Below are 17,134 nucleotides of genomic sequence, written 5' to 3'. Positions count from 1 at the left end.
TAAAGTTTATAAGGAATTAGAGCTATTTTTGTACGAGAGAATAATACTTGGGTTTCAGTGTAAAAGTTACGTTACTCTTGGTGATGCATGACACTGTATATTTATAGTAGTGGGTCTTGAGAACCGTTCCTAAGACCCTAATGGCAGTTTAGGCTTTTACCTTAATGGAATTTTTCTCGAGATCAGTGAAGAGAGAGAGAGATATATAGAATATTTCGTATGCCTATGTGGCGTTTGGTGGTTTGTTGATCCTTACACCATGGTCCCCCTTCCTTTTTTTTTAGTACACCTATATGGGTAGGGTACGAGGTAAGTGTGGTGCCTTGCCTTATACGAGTGTTGACAGCTTTCCTGAGCATAACTGCAGTTGTTTCCTGCAAGACCTACTTGACTTACCATAAAAACATACTTCATAAGATCTTAAAAACATACCATAAACACCTACGAAACCTACTAAAAACGCACACTTATGATGTTGAAATAGGTGTTTTGGTATGTGAAGTAGCTTTATCATATGTGAAGTAGATGTTTACAGAAAAAAGAAACCTAGTTGACTTACCATAAAAACATACTTCATAAGATCTTAAACACCTACTACACATACCATAAACACTTACAACCCGTTTGGTAGATGGTAATAAACGGTGAAAATAGAAATGAAAATTAGTGTAATTTTGGTTAAAAAATCTCTAGGCTACCTTGATGGCCATGCTTGTTCAACTTCAATCATCTTATTTTCTTCATAAAATTTATTCCAATTCATTATCATTGGAAGATGTGGTAATGGAAATTTGCAAACAAAAAAAATTGATTGTGTTTAAAGTTTTTTCTCCATAGGAATGACATGGAACTTTTGATGCAAATTTACACTAAATTATTTCCTTTACCATCATATAGTAACACTAACCAAACGGATAGTTAGTTCACAGATTATAAACATCAACTTTACATTCCATATAATTCACATAATATAAATGCATGCAACAAATGAATTTAGTTTTTTAATTCATTAAGCCGCTTGTGAAAGATCATCCATGTGAGAGGTCGTCTCCTAGACAAACGGTTTCACACAAGAGTTGCTGATTTTAAGTTGGATAATGGGTCATTATTATAGTTGGGTCGGGTTAAAACTAATGGCGGATCTATAAATCAAACTCACTGAGAGCACAGTCATGACAAAAACAATAATAAAAAATATAAAAAAGCATAAATATATATGTTAAAAATTAATTTTTTTCAATCAACACTACAAAATAATATTTTATAATCTATTTTGACGAGTTTTCATATTGTGAGATTAATTTTCGAAATTTGCAAATTGAAATGTATATATATTTGAGCTTTATGAAAGATTAATTAATAATAATATTACGAGATAAGAGTTACATAAAAAGTGTGTAGCTCAATTGGTCATGATTCGCCCATGGTTAAAACCCAAGATGGATCGCTTAGTTAGAACGCCAAGAAAGACATTGACTTGTAAAAGTCTGCTTACCGTTGTCCGTTGAAACACCAAACCCGGACCCGGGACCACCTCCATTTTATTTCTTTGTTTAAACCCAAAAGAAGGAACAACTCCAACTGAACCAATACCATCGTCAATCATCATTCGTACACACACTGCAAAACGAAAATTTCCCAGAAAAAAATATTTAGAGAGAGAAATTAAAGCATCAGAGAGAGAAAGAGATTTAGATTCAAAATTTCAGATGAGTTCCAATACTGAGAAGAACAATTTACTTCCGGTTTCGGATCCTCCGAAAAGCGATGATAAACTCTTCAAAGGTTCCGCCATGACTAAACGTGGTGCTTATGCTGCTATTTCTTATATGTCTTGTGCTGGTATTGACTTTTTCTCTCTCCTAGGGTTAAGTTCTTGTTTTTTTATTCTAGAATTGAACTGATTGATTAGTGTATTATGTTTGTTCCGATTGGTGTTTGATTCTATTTTGGTGAGAAAGGTTTTAAGATGATGAATTAATTGTTGGTTTGCTTTATTGTTTATGTTTATATTGTCTATGAGGAATGAGGATGTTCAAGATGTTTAGTTTTGAAGAATTTGTGTGCCATTTGCTATCATTTAGAAGCTTATTTTTTGTGTTTGAGTTCGGAACTATTGCAATTTAGATTTTAATAGGTAGAAGTATATTTTCGAGGTTGTAGGCAACTCTTGAATGCTGACAGGGTGATTAATATGTTATAAGCATGTGGATAGCATTGTAGAGAACAAAGTTCTTTTATGGATGGTTGACTTCTTGCTTTTGAGAGAAACTAGCATGAAATTGTTCAAGTTATTGTGAATTATGATGTCAATAGGTAATTGAATGAGTCATTGTGGGTTTAGCTTAATTGATTGTTGCAGTTTGAAGGAGTATGTCAATAAATTGGATGTCCAAGAAAAACACAAGTTTAAGTATAAAGCTTGATTATCATAGGAATGAAATGGGATTTACCACTTTTGCCTAAATTTATCATTACACCAAATGAGATGTTAGGGTAGGGGGTGGTGGTGGGGGTTAGCCATTAAGTGTATTATAATTGATTCTAAATGTATATTTAGGCTCTAAAGAAGAAGAAAATATTGAGACGTATTTCTAGTTCAATCTTATGCAGTTGTGCTTGCTTCAAACATGGCGAGGAATTTAATAACTATAGATACTACATTCTCTTCTATGCTATGTTTGATTTTCATGAAAACTGAGCGCATAACATTATAGTGGGGCAGCCCGGTAGGGGCTATGCGATGTATGCTTTCTTATGGGTAGAATTGCAAAGAGGCTGTTGCTATGAACTGAAAATTTGGACTAAAACAGAAAAATAGAAATTGAAATGATAAAATGACAAAAGAGAAATTATACTATCAAATTGATGATTAAAGAACGATTACAAAGTAATGAAATATAAATCAAGCAATTCGAGAAGCTCGAGATCTCCTAAAATGAGTATAAACTCATCCACCAATTACTTAACAATATTCATATTTGTAATGACTCCCTAATTTCTCTTATTTATAGTAAAACTACCACTTAAAACTAACTTTTTCCCCAAGTTACTTCTAATATAGCAATTACTATTTCGAGCAGAAAAATATCTGAGACCATTTCCTTTTTGTAGTGCTCTTGGTGATGTTCAACAAGGCTGCACTCTCTTCGTATAACTTCCCAAGCGCAAATGTTATTACTCTTTTTCAGGTAAGCTGTGTACTTTTGTAATGCAATTTTGAGATAATCTTTTACCTTGTCCTTTTGTCTCTGATGTGAATTAAGATATTTCTTGATTGGGTGACATGATTGTATTGTGTAACAATTTACGAAAACTTTAGTGTATTTTGATCTATCAGCAAATTTCATTTCTTTTGTATGTTATCAATTCTTTGTATGATGAGGGGTGGTGATGGTTATGAACTCTTTTATTTAGATTTAAAAGCCTGTATATAGGCTATGCTGGTTAATATTCATCTTCTCTTCTATTATGGTTCTTTTATTGTAAAAATAACTAGCCTATAATTGAGTGAGTAATTATATTATGGATCGATACTAGTTTGGACAAAAGAATGGTCCTAGATATGCTCATTATGTTGAATACATCGCATTAACTAGTCAAGATCTCATATTTTCTCCCAATTTATTTTTGGTTATGGTGGTTATGTTCTTGAATCTGGATGCCTAAAAGATTTTTCGGTCATGGATAAAAATCTGAGTTCAGTTCTATGATGGAATGTTATGGTCTTTTTGGTGCGATGCTTGTCGGCATTTACATGTTGCACATGCAGATGGTGGTGGCTTAGAAAATTATGAACTATTCCTTTGCAATATAGATTTATCTAACTACTGGTTGTTGTGTGCTTTAATAATATTTTTTCCTCAGAACATAACATGAGTTTGTTGATTTGTTTGTGCCTGCAGATGCTATCTTCATCTTCATTTCTATATGTAATGAGACGCTTGAAGCTCATCTCTTTCACTGTTGCTGAAGCATCAGTAACTACTCTTGATAACCCTGTTACTCTCTTACCTTTAAAAACATTGATACATACACTCCCTGTTGCATTCACCTATTTGATGTATATGGTATGTTTACCCTGTAATTTTGAGTGATTTTTGAAATTCTTTTCTATTTTTCTGTTGCAACTAACTTATGTTTTGCATCTCTTACAAAGTTAGTGACGATGGAGTCTGTGCGCGGAGTAAATGTTCCTATGTATACTACTCTGAGGAGGACGACTGTGGTTTTTACAATGCTTGTGGAGTATATTTTAGCCAGGCAGAAGTATACGTCCCCTATCGTTGGGAGGTAAAAACTTCACTTCATGCAAAAACCTTCGAGTGATGGGTATACATTTTATTTATATGCATTTAATGTGAACTATGGTGTATATAATACATGAATCTTTTTATTACATTCAATTGATTGTCATCTGAAGGTAGTGATTATGCCTGTGATCTTGTATATAAAACATGGGATTTACTTTCTAGGAGATTCTGAAGTTATAAATTAATCAGACCTTTGTAAAATTTGTTGCGCTTTTTTGAAGCTAATCGCTGTAGATTCTATTTGTCAAGTTTGTACTTTTTTTGGGAGTCGAACACCTTATAGGACATAAAGTTTTGTCATCATGCAACTAATGCTATTTTTTCCAGCTAAAAAGTCAATATCTTGGCGAGTGGACATCACTTCCCTTCTTTTTTTCCTTCTCATATGTGCCTAACACTTCTTTCATCTTCTACTATTCTTTCACCACAAGCCAACCTTATTCATCACGGTAATTGGATTTACTTTGGATTATTGATCTTACTAACCAACTATAAACAAAAACTAGATTGCATTAAATGTTTACTGACCACTGACCATTACTTGCATTTGTGGGTTGGATCAACCACTTCATGAGCTCGGATTGATCATTACTAGCCTCTCTCTCTCTCTCTCTGATTAACAATGCTGAATTTTTCATTATAGCAAATGTCATCATCAAAATGGCTCTTATCCCTTGTCATTTTTGGTAATTTTCCATAAGTCAACTCCAGAATTTTAAGAGCAATTTGTCATCCTATATATAAATGCTAAGCATAAGTTTCTGTTTAGTTTGAATCGGATTTCTTAATTTAACCAATGGATCATCAACCCATACTAATAGACATAAAACAGTGGATTCTAACTCAACAACTAAAATTTTATAATTGTCTGGTGGGTAAGTGACCCTCTGGGTCACTCTAGTCTTGTCCATCTGAATGATGACTTTTCCCAGAGAAATTGTTGATCGGAATGCTTAGAGTTTAAACCTACCAAACATAAGATTGGATAAACTAGTTACAATAATCCTCCTTGAAAATCCTAGACTAGGGAAAATACGACATGCATTTGTTAAAGCCTTAAAGGATACAAAAACCCACTTCTTTCCCTGTTATTCTGAAATTTAGTAAGCCAGACATTGATGTAGTAATTGCAAAGGGTGAATTTATGGCTTATAATTTGGAGAGGAGTCAGAGTGTAGGAGACAAGGAGAAGGGCATGCATTAGGGATCTTCAATGGCACAATTGCTACTTGTTTCCAGAATGAAAATTTTACTGTTACCCTGTCAAAGTTTTATGTGTTATGACTTTTGAGTATCAGGTGCTTCCCTCCAAAAAATGTTGCTTCCCAGCAAAGGTTGTAAAAAGTTGATCCTTGACAAAAAATATCTCTTTACACTTTTTCCTTCTCTTATCTTTTTCCTACCTTTGGGAGTACAATAGGGGATTTGCACCTCCATCTCAATGCAGACACTTTTTGTTGGTGGGTACTATGTCCTTTGTGCTTTCAGAGAGAACTTGACTGTCTAAATATAGGTTGTTCTCATTCAAGTTCAATTTTGTTTTCTAATGTTCATTAGTTGTCTGGAGTAAAACCTTACTTAGGATTCAAACTTAGTAATTATGGCTTTTGTATAGAGTGAAGTATTGGAGTATATGGATTCTATGTAGATATCTTTTGACTTCTCTTCTCTGTTTTTTAGTTGATTTTTTTTCAATTATTTGTGCAGTGTTGGGCTGATAGTTTTTGGTGCATTCGTTGCTGGTGCTCGAGATCTGTCTTTTGATGCTTATAGTTATGGAGTTGTATTTCTGGCCAACATTTCAACAGCCATATACCTTGCAACTATTGCTCGAATTGGTGATACATCGTTATCTTTGGTCCATTTACCTTTTTAGTGTTGATAACCTCATTCAGTTTAAGGATACTTTCTCATATTGATGCATAATAATCTGTTTTGTTTTCAGGAAAATCCAGTGGCCTTAACAGTTTTGGACTTATGTGGTGTAATGGTGAGATTGCCAATCTTTGATAAAACAATTTACTGAATACATACAGCCTTGCTACTCAATGTACAGTTCTATACTCATGATACTATTTTCAAAAATAAATTTTAGGCATAATCTGTGCACCAATTTTGGTGTTTTGGACTTATGTGAAAGGTGACCTGGAGATCACCTTCAACTTCCCATACTTGCTTTCTCCTGGCTTTCTGGTACTTCATTTATCCTTATTCTTCTGTCGATAAAAATTCTCTGCATGCATGCTTAGTGCTGGGACTGCTGAAAGCTTTGTTATGTATTATACTATACTATATATATACACATTTTTTATTCATGTTATGGTTATCTCTAACTATTGTTTTCATGATGAATGTTTCTTAGATATGATTTATTATCACATTTTTAAAACATGGCATGAGGTATCTTTGTAAATGTTTTGACGTTGGTTGTATTGGTGCTTATCTTCCTCTCTTTTCTGCACTCCTTGTAGGCTGTTCTGTTCTTTTCTTGTGTACTGGCCTTCTTCCTCAACTACAGTATTTTTCTCAACACAACTCTCAATTCAGCACTAACACAAACCATCTGTGGTAACCTCAAGGTGAGTACTTTTTATATTTCATCCCTCTGGGCATGTATTTATGATGCTACAATTTTTTTGTGGGATCTCTCTTTAACTGTTAAATCGTTTTTCTATTATACTTAAAAGCATAAAAATGATTGACCTTGGCTATGGACTTGAACAAGTCATACCAACAACAATGAGTGAATCAACCTTGCTTAAAATTCTGTATAAATTTTTTACTTAGTTTGGCTAAGTGGGGATGTGGGGAGGTTGTGGTTGCTGGATGACAAGCTGATCTACATGTCTTGGGGACTGCTATTCTCTATGAAATCATAAGCCACAATGTAATTGAACCATCTAAAAAGTAGATCTAATTTCTATTTGTTTACTTTGTCAGCAGTGAGTGCATATTAATGGTCTTTATATTTCAGCTAATTCTGTGCCTCTCATACCCTCTTCCACACATTGTTATTTAATCACTTTTCAATTCCCGAAATTTTAGTAATTGCTATAGTTAAACCCCTCTTTCTCATTCCCGTCTTGAATCTGCACCATCAAATTACCAAACCTTTAATCCTAACTATGTGGGCGGGTTAAATCTACATCATCATCATCCAACAAAAATTGTAGGAAATACAAAGCGGAAGCAACTGTTGCCAACTTGTTAGCCAACCTGGTCTGCTTGATCACCTCAAGCCCATTAGACAAAGAACTTGTCCCCACAATCCATCACCACCACTATCACAATAAAATTGTCAAAATATCTTTGTAACTCTCTTTCAAACTCATCAAATGATAATCAAGATCTCTATAATAACAATGTTTTATTATTTCAATTCCATCGAGTGGCTCCTACCTAGGCTTCGGTTTGGGGGGTCAGATTATACAACCTTACCCTTGTAAAAATAAAGGTGTTATTTTAGATTCCTATTCAAATAATAAAGTCTCTTTCCAATATTCGCTCAGAAATGATAAACTACCAAGCAGTTTACCATCACACTTCCATAATCCATTAGCTTTCAGATTGAATTTATATAGAAAGACAAAATAAGAAAAAGTTATATAGAAACTCATACAATATTGTTTCAAAGGGAACTTAAAAAGAAAAAAGCTATGAAATATACGATGAAACTAAAAACGTGTATTGATATGGAATAAAATCTAGCATTAGTACATAAATAAAAAATGCCATTTGGTTTAAGTGAAGAAGAATGATACTTAGTGTGAATGTGTGATTATCGAGTTTTGGCTTGATGATTAATGGGGGACTTGAGAGGTTTGCAGATATGGAATATGGGAATATATTGAAGAAACAGGCATGATCATCAATTTGGAGGTATGTAGAAGGAAGAAGAAGGAGAGATAGTATATAGGAAGATTTATGATGATAGTGGTGGTCTTTGAGGTATGTAGTTTATGTCTCTTATCTTGCTACCTTTATTTTAGATGCAGTTCTCCATTTCCGTGCAAGCGGTGATGGTGCTGACAATGGTATAGTGAGCGAAGGGAATGAGGGTGGTGGCTACATGGGATGAAGGTAGAGGGTGGGTTTAATTCGAATAGGAACCAATTTTCTTTAACTAATTGAGGTACAAACGTCAAAAGCTGGTCAAATCACTATCTGTGGTGATTTTGTCCGTAATTAGTCTTTATATTGTTACACGTGGATGACTATTGAAACTAATATATTGGTTCATGTAGCAGATCCTAATTTTTTGGGATTAAGGCTCTGGCATTATTGTTCTATTGGATAAATTTATAAAAGATTAGTGTTATTAGACTGTAGATGACAAATAAATATAAGAGGCTGACATGTAATAGCGATGGTGGGGATCAGTGGAAATGGTTGGGGAGGGAAAGATAGCTGACATGGAATGGGACTAGAGGGGTGGGAAGGTGTTGAAAAGTGCTTGTGCTTACTTGGATCCTTTCCAATCCCCTTGATGTTTCCCAATCCATATCCTATTAAAGGAAAATGAATCTGTTTCTTCCTTTCCTTTCCCATTCTTCAACTCCTGTTGCACGAAGACATTTGTTTTAACTTTCTCTTTCAAGATCACTCAAAAATCAGATCCCAGTTTCTAAAATGTGGGTTGAACAGTTATTGGCCAAGAGAGAACTAACTAAAAAATTGAAACCCGTTCTTAAAGAGAACAAAAGCTCTTAATTCCCTTTTTCTTCCCAGGATTGCCTCCTTTTTTTTTTTCCAATTTTCTTATGAACTTGTATCTTTATGCTATTCTTTTGTAGGACATTTTCACCATCGGACTGGGCTGGATGATATTCGGTGGTCTACCTTTTGATTTGGTGAGTGAAACGGTATTACTGTACTTTTTGCTTATAATTCTTGTACTAGTATTTACTATGGACTCTCAGGTGAATATTGATAATTGAGTTTTTGCATTCTACTTGCAGCTGAATGTTATTGGACAGCTTCTTGGTTTTCTGGGCTCTGGTTTGTATGCCTACTATAAATTAGTGGGCAAGTAACCACATGATAGAAGCATCGATTAATGTTATGACTATCCGTTACTGCTGCTGGGTGCTGGCTAGGTTTGCAGTCATATGAATGCAACAACAGTGATCTAATAGGTAACGATCTAACAGGTAACGGGTAACCCATTCCAGAAGCTAGTAAGGGTATTTGACGAGAAGGTACGGGTTTGTCAATAACTAAATGATTGAGCTGGAGCCAGGAGCAACTTTCATCTTCCATTGATCATGAAGAATGTGGTCAGAGTATAATGCGATGGAAGATAAAGCGCGCGCTGCTACTAATTTGTGATTACACCCATTAGGCCATTATTAACTATATTGATGATTTGTAGGGTATAGTTCTTGTTTTTGGGCATGTTCTGGTAAATATTGCTGTAATTGTTTTGCCCATATAGTAGTTGTATTCTTGTAACAGTTGTGATGAACGGTTGAAAAGTTTTGCCTTGAAATTTGCCAATTTGGGCTGTTCTTTATAAGACTAATTGGATATCTTGTCTCAAACCCAACATGTGAAATGGTTGGTGTCATAAACATAGATGATAAGTAGACATCTTTTATAAAATAAATTTTAAAATTTATAATACATACGTCAAACACAAGAGTAAAGAAAAAAGAAGTAGCTCAACATTACAACATGAGAAGTGAGAACAACTAGAAATAGTTTAACACAATATACTTTTGTGGGTAAATGAAGAAGGATAGGTAGATTGAGCTAGTTCTATGGACTATGATAAAGTGAAACGGAAGAACGAGTATGTTTTTTCAAGTATTTTGAGTTTGATTTTCATCTAGGCTTTCTTTCTCCTCAGCCTATCATGTAATTAAAAATATAAAATCATGTTATAGGCAAAGTTAATAAATTTTCAAAAAATTATTTTAAATTATTTTAATTGTTTTGACTAGAAATTCAAACTAAAAAACTTGGATGAAAAACAATTTTCTTTAAATTAAAAAAAATCCTTTGCACATATTTTTCCCTAAATATAAATATCATAAATAGAAAACATCACAAGTTCTTAAAGTCGAAAAAATTATCCTTTTTTATAAGAATCCACAAAAAAAATAGAACTATAATTTCAAAAATAAATTTTAAACCAATAAAAATAAAATCTCACCTCAGATAAAAACAAACTTTATCATTATTAACTTTTTAATAGTCATCATGTCCACCTTTATTAATCTATAATTTTTACAAAAAGAGTATACATCATTTTTAGAATTTTACTAGTTGAATTTAATTTTCAATTTTATTTTGTGAAGTGTTTTCCAACTAATAAAAAATTGACAAAGTTGGAAAAGAGGCGGCTAAATTAATTGTCACTACAATCAAATTGAGTAGCAAAGTAGCAAGCGATACCATTGTTATTTATACCTCCATTTTTTCTCTCTCCTCTTTCTCTCTCTTGTCCGAGGAACCGGCGCCCAACATTCCTTTCCTTTCATCACTCCAAAAGGCAAAGCAATTCTTTTTTGAAATCATAGAAAACCCTTAAATCATCTAATTTTGCGTGTTCCTTTAATCTAGGAATCAAACAAATGTCCCATTTTTACCTTTTTTTTCGCCATTAAAGCACGCAAAACACACATTATTGGTTTTATTGTTGTGATTTTGTGAATTTTGTTTCTTTTTTCAATCAATTTTGTGACTATGCGAAGATTCAGCTTCAGAGTTGCGAACGAAGACGAAGAGCTATTCGGAGATCAAAACGGAGGTAGAGAAAAATTACAATCATCTAGGGCTTCATTCGAGATTGTTCCGTCGTTTTTATCTTCATCGTCAAAACGTCGGCGAAGTATATGTCGGAATGTATCGTCGGTTTCAACGGCATTGTCGATTGTGAGTATTAGGAAGAGTTTCTCTTATGATAAGCTTGCTCAAGCTCCAATTCATCTTACCGTCATCAAATTAGATGGCTCCTCTTTCGGTATAAATTTCTCTCTCTTTCTTTTTTTTTTTTTTTTTTTTTTTTTTTGTGAAAATGTGAGTACTGAGTAATCTCTGATAATTTGCAAGGTGTTGTAATTTTCAAGTTATAGATGAATTGATGATTAAACTTGAGCTTTAGTTGTTACTCAGTAAATATATTGTGAACAATTAGGTTTTTCATAACGTGTCTTAGGACTGTTGAATCTACTCCCCATCGAACTTACCTTAATTAACTCATAAGTTTTCATGATGTTTTTAGATTCTTAAGTCTGGCATTTATTTTGATTTGAATTGCGGAACATATTGCATTTCCTTTATACAATGATGATCAGCACTTGAAAGTAATTGAAATAGTGTGAAGGATCTTTTGCATGTTTTCCAAACAATGACTTAATACTTATGAATGATTGACTTTGTTTATGGGGTAGTTAGATGTTGGAAGTAGTTTCATTAAGTAAATGATATTTCAAGAAATGTAGGAAGAATGGTTCATCAATTAGGGCTGGAAGTAATTAAATTCAGAATTTTAATAAGAATGCAGACTATCTTTATGGAGTGATTAGATATTGGTTTAATTGGTTATAATTGAGTGGTTTTGCAGAAATTGAAGTCATAACGATGGCGAAGATTTCTGACCTTAAGCAAGCAGTGGAAAGCGCTTTCAGTCACTTACCTACTGAAGGACCTGGAAAAATTTCGTGGTATGATCTTACTCATGTGTATTACGGACTTAAAAATCCTTACTTCAGAAAGGGAATCCATGGCATATAGCTGCATTGTTTTCTACTGTGACTTTCTGTCTGGCTTTTCTACTTTACTGATTTCTATATAACTCTTTTGCTGTTAGGCGGCATGTATGGGCACATTTTTGTTTATCATATTCTGGTCAGAAGCTTCTAAATGACGTTGACTATATCAATAGTTATGGCATAAGGGACGGGGATGAGGTATGTGTCCTTGTATACAAGTTGAATTTCAAATCTCCTGAAAATTGTGTTGCCTACTGCTCTCTATTTGACAGATTCAGCATATTCCTTAAATTATTATTTGCAGTATGCCATTCTAGATTCCTAATATAGGATATGATATTTCTAATATCGTGTGGAGTGCATACAACAATATTCTAATACTCAAATGCCATTAAGTGGCTCCAACCTAGGCAGTGTTTTAGAGGTCAGATGTACACAGTGTTGTCCTTGCAAACACAAAGAGGTTGTTTCTGATTGACCCTTAATAACAAATATCATTGCACTTTACATGTAAGAAGTGCACATTAGTCTAACGAGTTAAATTACTATAGTTTATTATGATCCGAAACCAAAGAAATGTAAACCTAAAAGTTGTAGTCCATGATTGCACGTGTAGTATTTTAATTAGATATATTTGTAGGGTTGATTTTGTATGACTGATGTAATCTGTGTGCTTCATTAGTTGAGAAATGGATTTTCCTGCATCCTGCACAGTGCACACTTTGATTTTTACTTTTATTCTGCTTGGCAATGTCGTGATCGTTGTGCTGAGCGCTTTTGTGGAGTAGAATATGAAGGTACATCCTCAAAATAGCATCTACATGGGTTTAGACTGTTAAATAATGAATTCTAAAAGATATAAATGCTCATAGCTAGTTGAAAAGGTCAAGTGTTGTGAGTTTGAATAAAGAAATATTCTCTCATGTAAAGCACTCACCATGTGGTTTACTGAACTAGAGGAACAATCAATTTAAAGTGTGATTGTTGTCTTAGTGTTCTTTATGTGTTGCAATAGATCTCCCTATGTGTGTCTAAGAAACGATATTTAGGTATAAGCTCATATGTATATATATTCTGTGTGGCTTTTCTTTTTATTGAGGTCGACAGTGCGTGACCTCTTAACTCACCCAACACTTGACTAAAATTAGGGTGAGTAAACTCTAAACTGTTATGAATTGACATGGTGATCTGTCTATAGCATAAAGTTAAAGGTAATCTTAATGGAGTAAATAAGTGATAGGTAACAGACTTTTGAGAGGTCTTCTTTTCTTTCAAATGAGCTGAAAGCTCTGAAAAAGGCTAACAAACTATCAAAATACCTTTCTTTCTGTACTTTTTCTTCATTAAACTTTCGTGTTCATCCTTTTGCGAATAAAAACTTAAAGGCATATGTTATATATGTTCACTAAACTCAAACTGCTAGAATTAATTGTGATTTAACTTCTTTTCACTAATGCATTTGTTTGCAAATCTGTGTTATGTTGGTTCCAGGATGATAAAATGTTTAAATTGGTTTTCCTGACATTTGAATGAATCGGATAATGTGTTTTCTCTGTGGCTTGTACTGATTTGACATAATGTGACCTATGCAGCTTCACTTTGTTCGGCACGTGTCAATTGCTTACAATCTCATAAAAAAGAGATCAAGAAAACGAAATGAAGCTCCCAAGCCTAGTACAATGTTGGACTTCATCTCATGCTCTTTTTGCTTTCTAATCTTTCTTTTGCTGTATGCCGTATCCCATTGCTGTACCCAACCCATTGCCATACCCAAATGCTAACCCTGTGCTAAATGACCTCAATAGTGAGAAGTGCATGCTAGGTAGTGCCTGTAACGGTTGTTTTTGTTTTTATTTTTTATTTTTTATTTTTATTTAGGTATTCATTTTTGAGGTTGTCGTGCAAATTTAACTGTTGATAGAATAATGCTAATTTTGTTGTTTCAAATGCCTGGAGTATACAACTCTTTTGGTCCATTTCATTATCTTGACGAGTTCTTGAACTAACTTGCTCCTTTTGATGAGCTGTTACTGAAACTGAGACTGAACCAGATAAAATAGTTTGTTTGATGGTCCTGATTAATGTCACATGATTTATCACTCTCCTTGTGAATTGTGAATCAAAAAGGTGAATTATGGTCAATTTTGGGCCATTTTGAGTGAATTCCGAACTCAGAGCACGAATTAGGTTGCGATTACGTTACTCTGGTCCTGATACTTGAAGAAAAGCATGATCACTTTCTTTGAGTAGTGATGTATTCACTTTTTAGGGTTCTACACATATGAAGCCTTGTTTTTGGTGCTGTCGTAATTAGTAGAATATCTACATTTGTTCAATTCTGGTTACTTTTAGCTTCTAGTTCCTTTATTTAGTCGATCTGCATTGAGGAAACTGAATGGCTGGCATATTCCTTTATGCAGAACAGAGAGCAACAAGGAAGAAATATCGGAAATAGAGGTAGCCGATGATGATGTAGAGAACGTAAGATATCAAGTGCATGATAATTCAAACTACAATGAGCCTGTGCTCGCTCATTTATTCAGAGGGTGGTTTCTGTATTCCAGAATTTCCAGCACAGAACACAGTAAGTTCGAAAGACCAGCCAATTCACCCAAGTGGACAGGCGGATTTGTGGGTTGCTTAAAAAGCTTGTTTCCTTTTTGTGATGATAGGCTGCCAAGCTATTCTTCCAGAGTATCACAGGTAGAAATTTGAGCATTATCATTAATACAGAAATACCAAATGCTGGAATCAATTCTCTTGGATGTAAAGCTTACAAATAAAACTGCATATAAGTTGTATACCCATGTATGTGGTCGGAAAAATTCGAGTTATGTAGAGTTTCAAATCGAGTTGAAGGATCTGTCACGGAACCTGAAATACATTTGTAGCAGTATGGCATATAGATACAAAGCAATAAAGATCTGAGCATTATGATTAGCATTGATCTATCATTTATGTGAATGCTCGACCAATTCGATGAAGTTTGATCACATTTGCCCCGACTTTTATGTGCTAAACACGCTCAAACTGAATTGCAGAATCGAGCAGGTTGCACTATGCAGCAAAAATATGATCTGAAAATCTTGAATTCATGTGGAGTAATTTTTTTAAAATTTTAATTTTTAATGGATTGTATATGCAATTTTATATTCTATATTAAATTTACTAGTATATCTAACATATGTTAATTACATTTTAACAAATTACGCCTCATTACATTTTACATAGCAAGTATTTCAATTATGCTATAAATATTAAATCTATAGCTTTTTGTTTGGTTAAAGGCTAAATTTTTATTTTAGCTGGAGTAAACTTTTACTAGTCCAATTAATGAAAACCAAAACAAATTTTTCAAAAGGATTTCCCATAAAAGGAATATATTGCAAAAAAAAAAAATTATAAAAAACAAAAAAACAAAATTTTGTACCACAATTTAAAAACCCACATTTGTGTGGCATAGTTTGAGATAACCTTTCCCAAATCTTTCCTTCCCAAATCCACTTCTTCCCGATCAAAAATCTCTCACCATTAACACATTCATCTTCTTATTCATCCATCATCTAACACATAGAAAGCTCAACAATCACCCATGGCTAACATGCTAATGGCTTGTTCTTCCAAATCTCTCCCAACTCCATCAATTCCCACAACCCACAAACCCAAATTCTCCCCCCTTGAAAACCCACTTCTCAAATTCCCTTCTCTACAAAACCCACTTCTCAAAAACCTCAACTTCTCTCTCCTCAAATCTGCCGCCATTACAGCTGCTCCACTCTCTCTCTCTTACCTTCTTCCTCACCCTTCTCTTGCTGAAGAAATCGAAAAGGCTTCACTCTTCGATTTCAATCTTACACTCCCAATCATAATGGCTGAATTTCTTCTACTTATGTTCGCTCTTGACAAAATTTACTTTACCCCTTTAGGAGATTTCATGGATCAACGTGATTCCGCCATTAAAGAAAAGCTTGCTGATGTTAAAGACACTTCCTCTGAAGTTAAACAACTTGAAGAACAAGCTAATGCTATCATGCGCGCTGCACGAGCTGAGATTTCTGCTGCTTTGAATAAGATGAAGAAAGAAACACAACTTGAAGTTGAGGCTAAATTAGCTGAAGGTAGAAAAAAAGTTGAATCTGAGCTTCAAGAAGCTTTGGGTAGTTTGGAGAAGCAAAAAGAAGATACAATTAAATCTTTGGATTCCCAAATTGCTGCTCTTAGTGATGAAATTGTTAAGAAGGTTCTTCCTGTTTCTTGATTTTGTTATATTTTTGGGTTTTGAGAAGTAGTTTGGTGTTTTTGTAAGTTTTATATTTATATTTCAATATTTGTATGTGAATGAATGGATATAGTAATGGTATAAATAATACAATGCTCTACTTTTGGAATTTTGGATGGAATTTTAAATTCGGGTAAGAGTATGATTTATGGCGATGTATTAAAAAGTCATCCAACTATTTCACAATATTTCTTTTTTCTAAAAGTTTATCTAATATTTATCTATCCCATTATACTTTTTGCTCCTTTAATTTATCTAATATTTATTTTCATTTTTTCATAATAATATTTTCATGTTATTTGATGAAAATAGATTTACATTTTTATTAATTAAAAAAATTTATTCTTTTAATAAAACTAATATTTTTTAATAAATATAAATTTGTAGACATTAATAATAATTAAGGAAAATTCGTTAAATTCAAATAAAAATTACAATGCGCATACATAAAATAAGTACACAAACTAAAAAAAACTAAAATTTTAAATGATACATTAATTGTGGTTCCTTCCAAACTTTTGCTAGATATTTTCAACCAAGTCATCTTTTAAGGATAAATGTGTTTGTCGATTTTCAACATCATCCTTATTTGCCAAGTATCGGTTGATATCAACAATTCTATCTGTATAATACTAAAACTCATCATTTAATCCACTTGTACCTTCCGATTGACCTTGAGGACGATCTCCCATAAACTCTCTACCATCAGCATAGTGTGTATATGTATCTCTTTTATCTTCCGCTATCATATTATGCATAATAATACAAGAAGTAATTGTATTAGAGAGTCGTTCCTCATCCTAAGCAAGTGAGGGCTTTCTAATTAT

General features: G+C 33.5%; 3 protein-coding genes across 4 annotated transcripts; all 3 read left to right on the top strand.

Moving 5' to 3' along the window:
- The first annotated feature begins 1,537 nt into the window (after window positions 1–1,537).
- On the top strand, window positions 1,538–10,087 carry LOC130804150 (UDP-N-acetylglucosamine transporter UGNT1). 2 transcript variants are annotated; one of them, XR_009039986.1, is made up of 11 exons: window positions 1,538–1,842; window positions 3,115–3,191; window positions 3,906–4,070; window positions 4,160–4,293; window positions 6,021–6,151; window positions 6,259–6,303; window positions 6,409–6,506; window positions 6,785–6,892; window positions 8,141–8,261; window positions 9,107–9,163; window positions 9,272–9,353. XR_009039986.1 is itself a non-coding variant. In XM_057668487.1 (10 exons), exons 1-10 carry the CDS (start codon window positions 1,710–1,712, stop codon window positions 9,344–9,346), a joined length of 1,023 nt encoding a protein of 340 aa, XP_057524470.1. In that variant the 5' UTR covers window positions 1,541–1,709; the 3' UTR covers window positions 9,347–10,087. The 2 variants fall into 2 exon arrangements, 1 of the variants encoding a protein (XP_057524470.1); XM_057668487.1 differs by lacking the exon at window positions 8,141–8,261 and having other exon boundaries at window positions 1,541–1,842; window positions 9,272–10,087.
- A 586-nt stretch (window positions 10,088–10,673) lies between these two features.
- On the top strand, window positions 10,674–14,982 carry LOC130804223 (uncharacterized). Its single transcript, XM_057668596.1, has 5 exons — window positions 10,674–11,277; window positions 11,881–11,980; window positions 12,127–12,226; window positions 13,621–13,709; window positions 14,449–14,982. Exons 1-5 carry the CDS (start codon window positions 11,001–11,003, stop codon window positions 14,741–14,743), a joined length of 861 nt encoding a protein of 286 aa, XP_057524579.1. The 5' UTR covers window positions 10,674–11,000; the 3' UTR covers window positions 14,744–14,982.
- A 438-nt stretch (window positions 14,983–15,420) lies between these two features.
- Window positions 15,421–16,416, top strand: LOC130804224 (ATP synthase subunit b', chloroplastic-like). The gene has a single exon (XM_057668597.1). The coding sequence runs from the start codon at window positions 15,621–15,623 to the stop codon at window positions 16,284–16,286; it is 666 nt and encodes a 221-aa protein (XP_057524580.1). The 5' UTR covers window positions 15,421–15,620; the 3' UTR covers window positions 16,287–16,416.
- The last annotated feature ends 718 nt before the right edge of the window (window positions 16,417–17,134 follow it).

This window comes from Amaranthus tricolor, chromosome 17 (assembly GCF_026212465.1).
Source record: "Amaranthus tricolor cultivar Red isolate AtriRed21 chromosome 17, ASM2621246v1, whole genome shotgun sequence".
Taxonomy (NCBI): Eukaryota; Viridiplantae; Streptophyta; class Magnoliopsida; order Caryophyllales; family Amaranthaceae; genus Amaranthus; species Amaranthus tricolor.
This window is presented reverse-complemented; position numbering and strand designations above follow the sequence as displayed.

What these genes read in the sequence shown, in the direction of transcription:
- LOC130804223 (XM_057668596.1), top strand. Translation starts at nt 11,001, where the DNA reads ATGCGAAGATTCAGCTTCAGAGTTGCGAACGAAGACGAAGAGCTATTC. An exon ending in ATTAGATGGCTCCTCTTTCG is followed by an intron (nt 11,278 to 11,880) that starts GTATAAATTTCT and finishes GTGGTTTTGCAG; the next exon opens with AAATTGAAGTCATAACGATG. An exon ending in GCATAAGGGACGGGGATGAG is followed by an intron (nt 12,227 to 13,620) that starts GTATGTGTCCTT and finishes TGACCTATGCAG; the next exon opens with CTTCACTTTGTTCGGCACGT.
- LOC130804224 (XM_057668597.1), top strand. Translation starts at nt 15,621, where the DNA reads ATGGCTAACATGCTAATGGCTTGTTCTTCCAAATCTCTCCCAACTCCA.
- LOC130804150 (XM_057668487.1), top strand. Translation starts at nt 1,710, where the DNA reads ATGAGTTCCAATACTGAGAAGAACAATTTACTTCCGGTTTCGGATCCT. An exon ending in TGCTTTCTCCTGGCTTTCTG is followed by an intron (nt 6,507 to 6,784) that starts GTACTTCATTTA and finishes CACTCCTTGTAG; the next exon opens with GCTGTTCTGTTCTTTTCTTG. An exon ending in CCATCTGTGGTAACCTCAAG is followed by an intron (nt 6,893 to 9,106) that starts GTGAGTACTTTT and finishes ATTCTTTTGTAG; the next exon opens with GACATTTTCACCATCGGACT.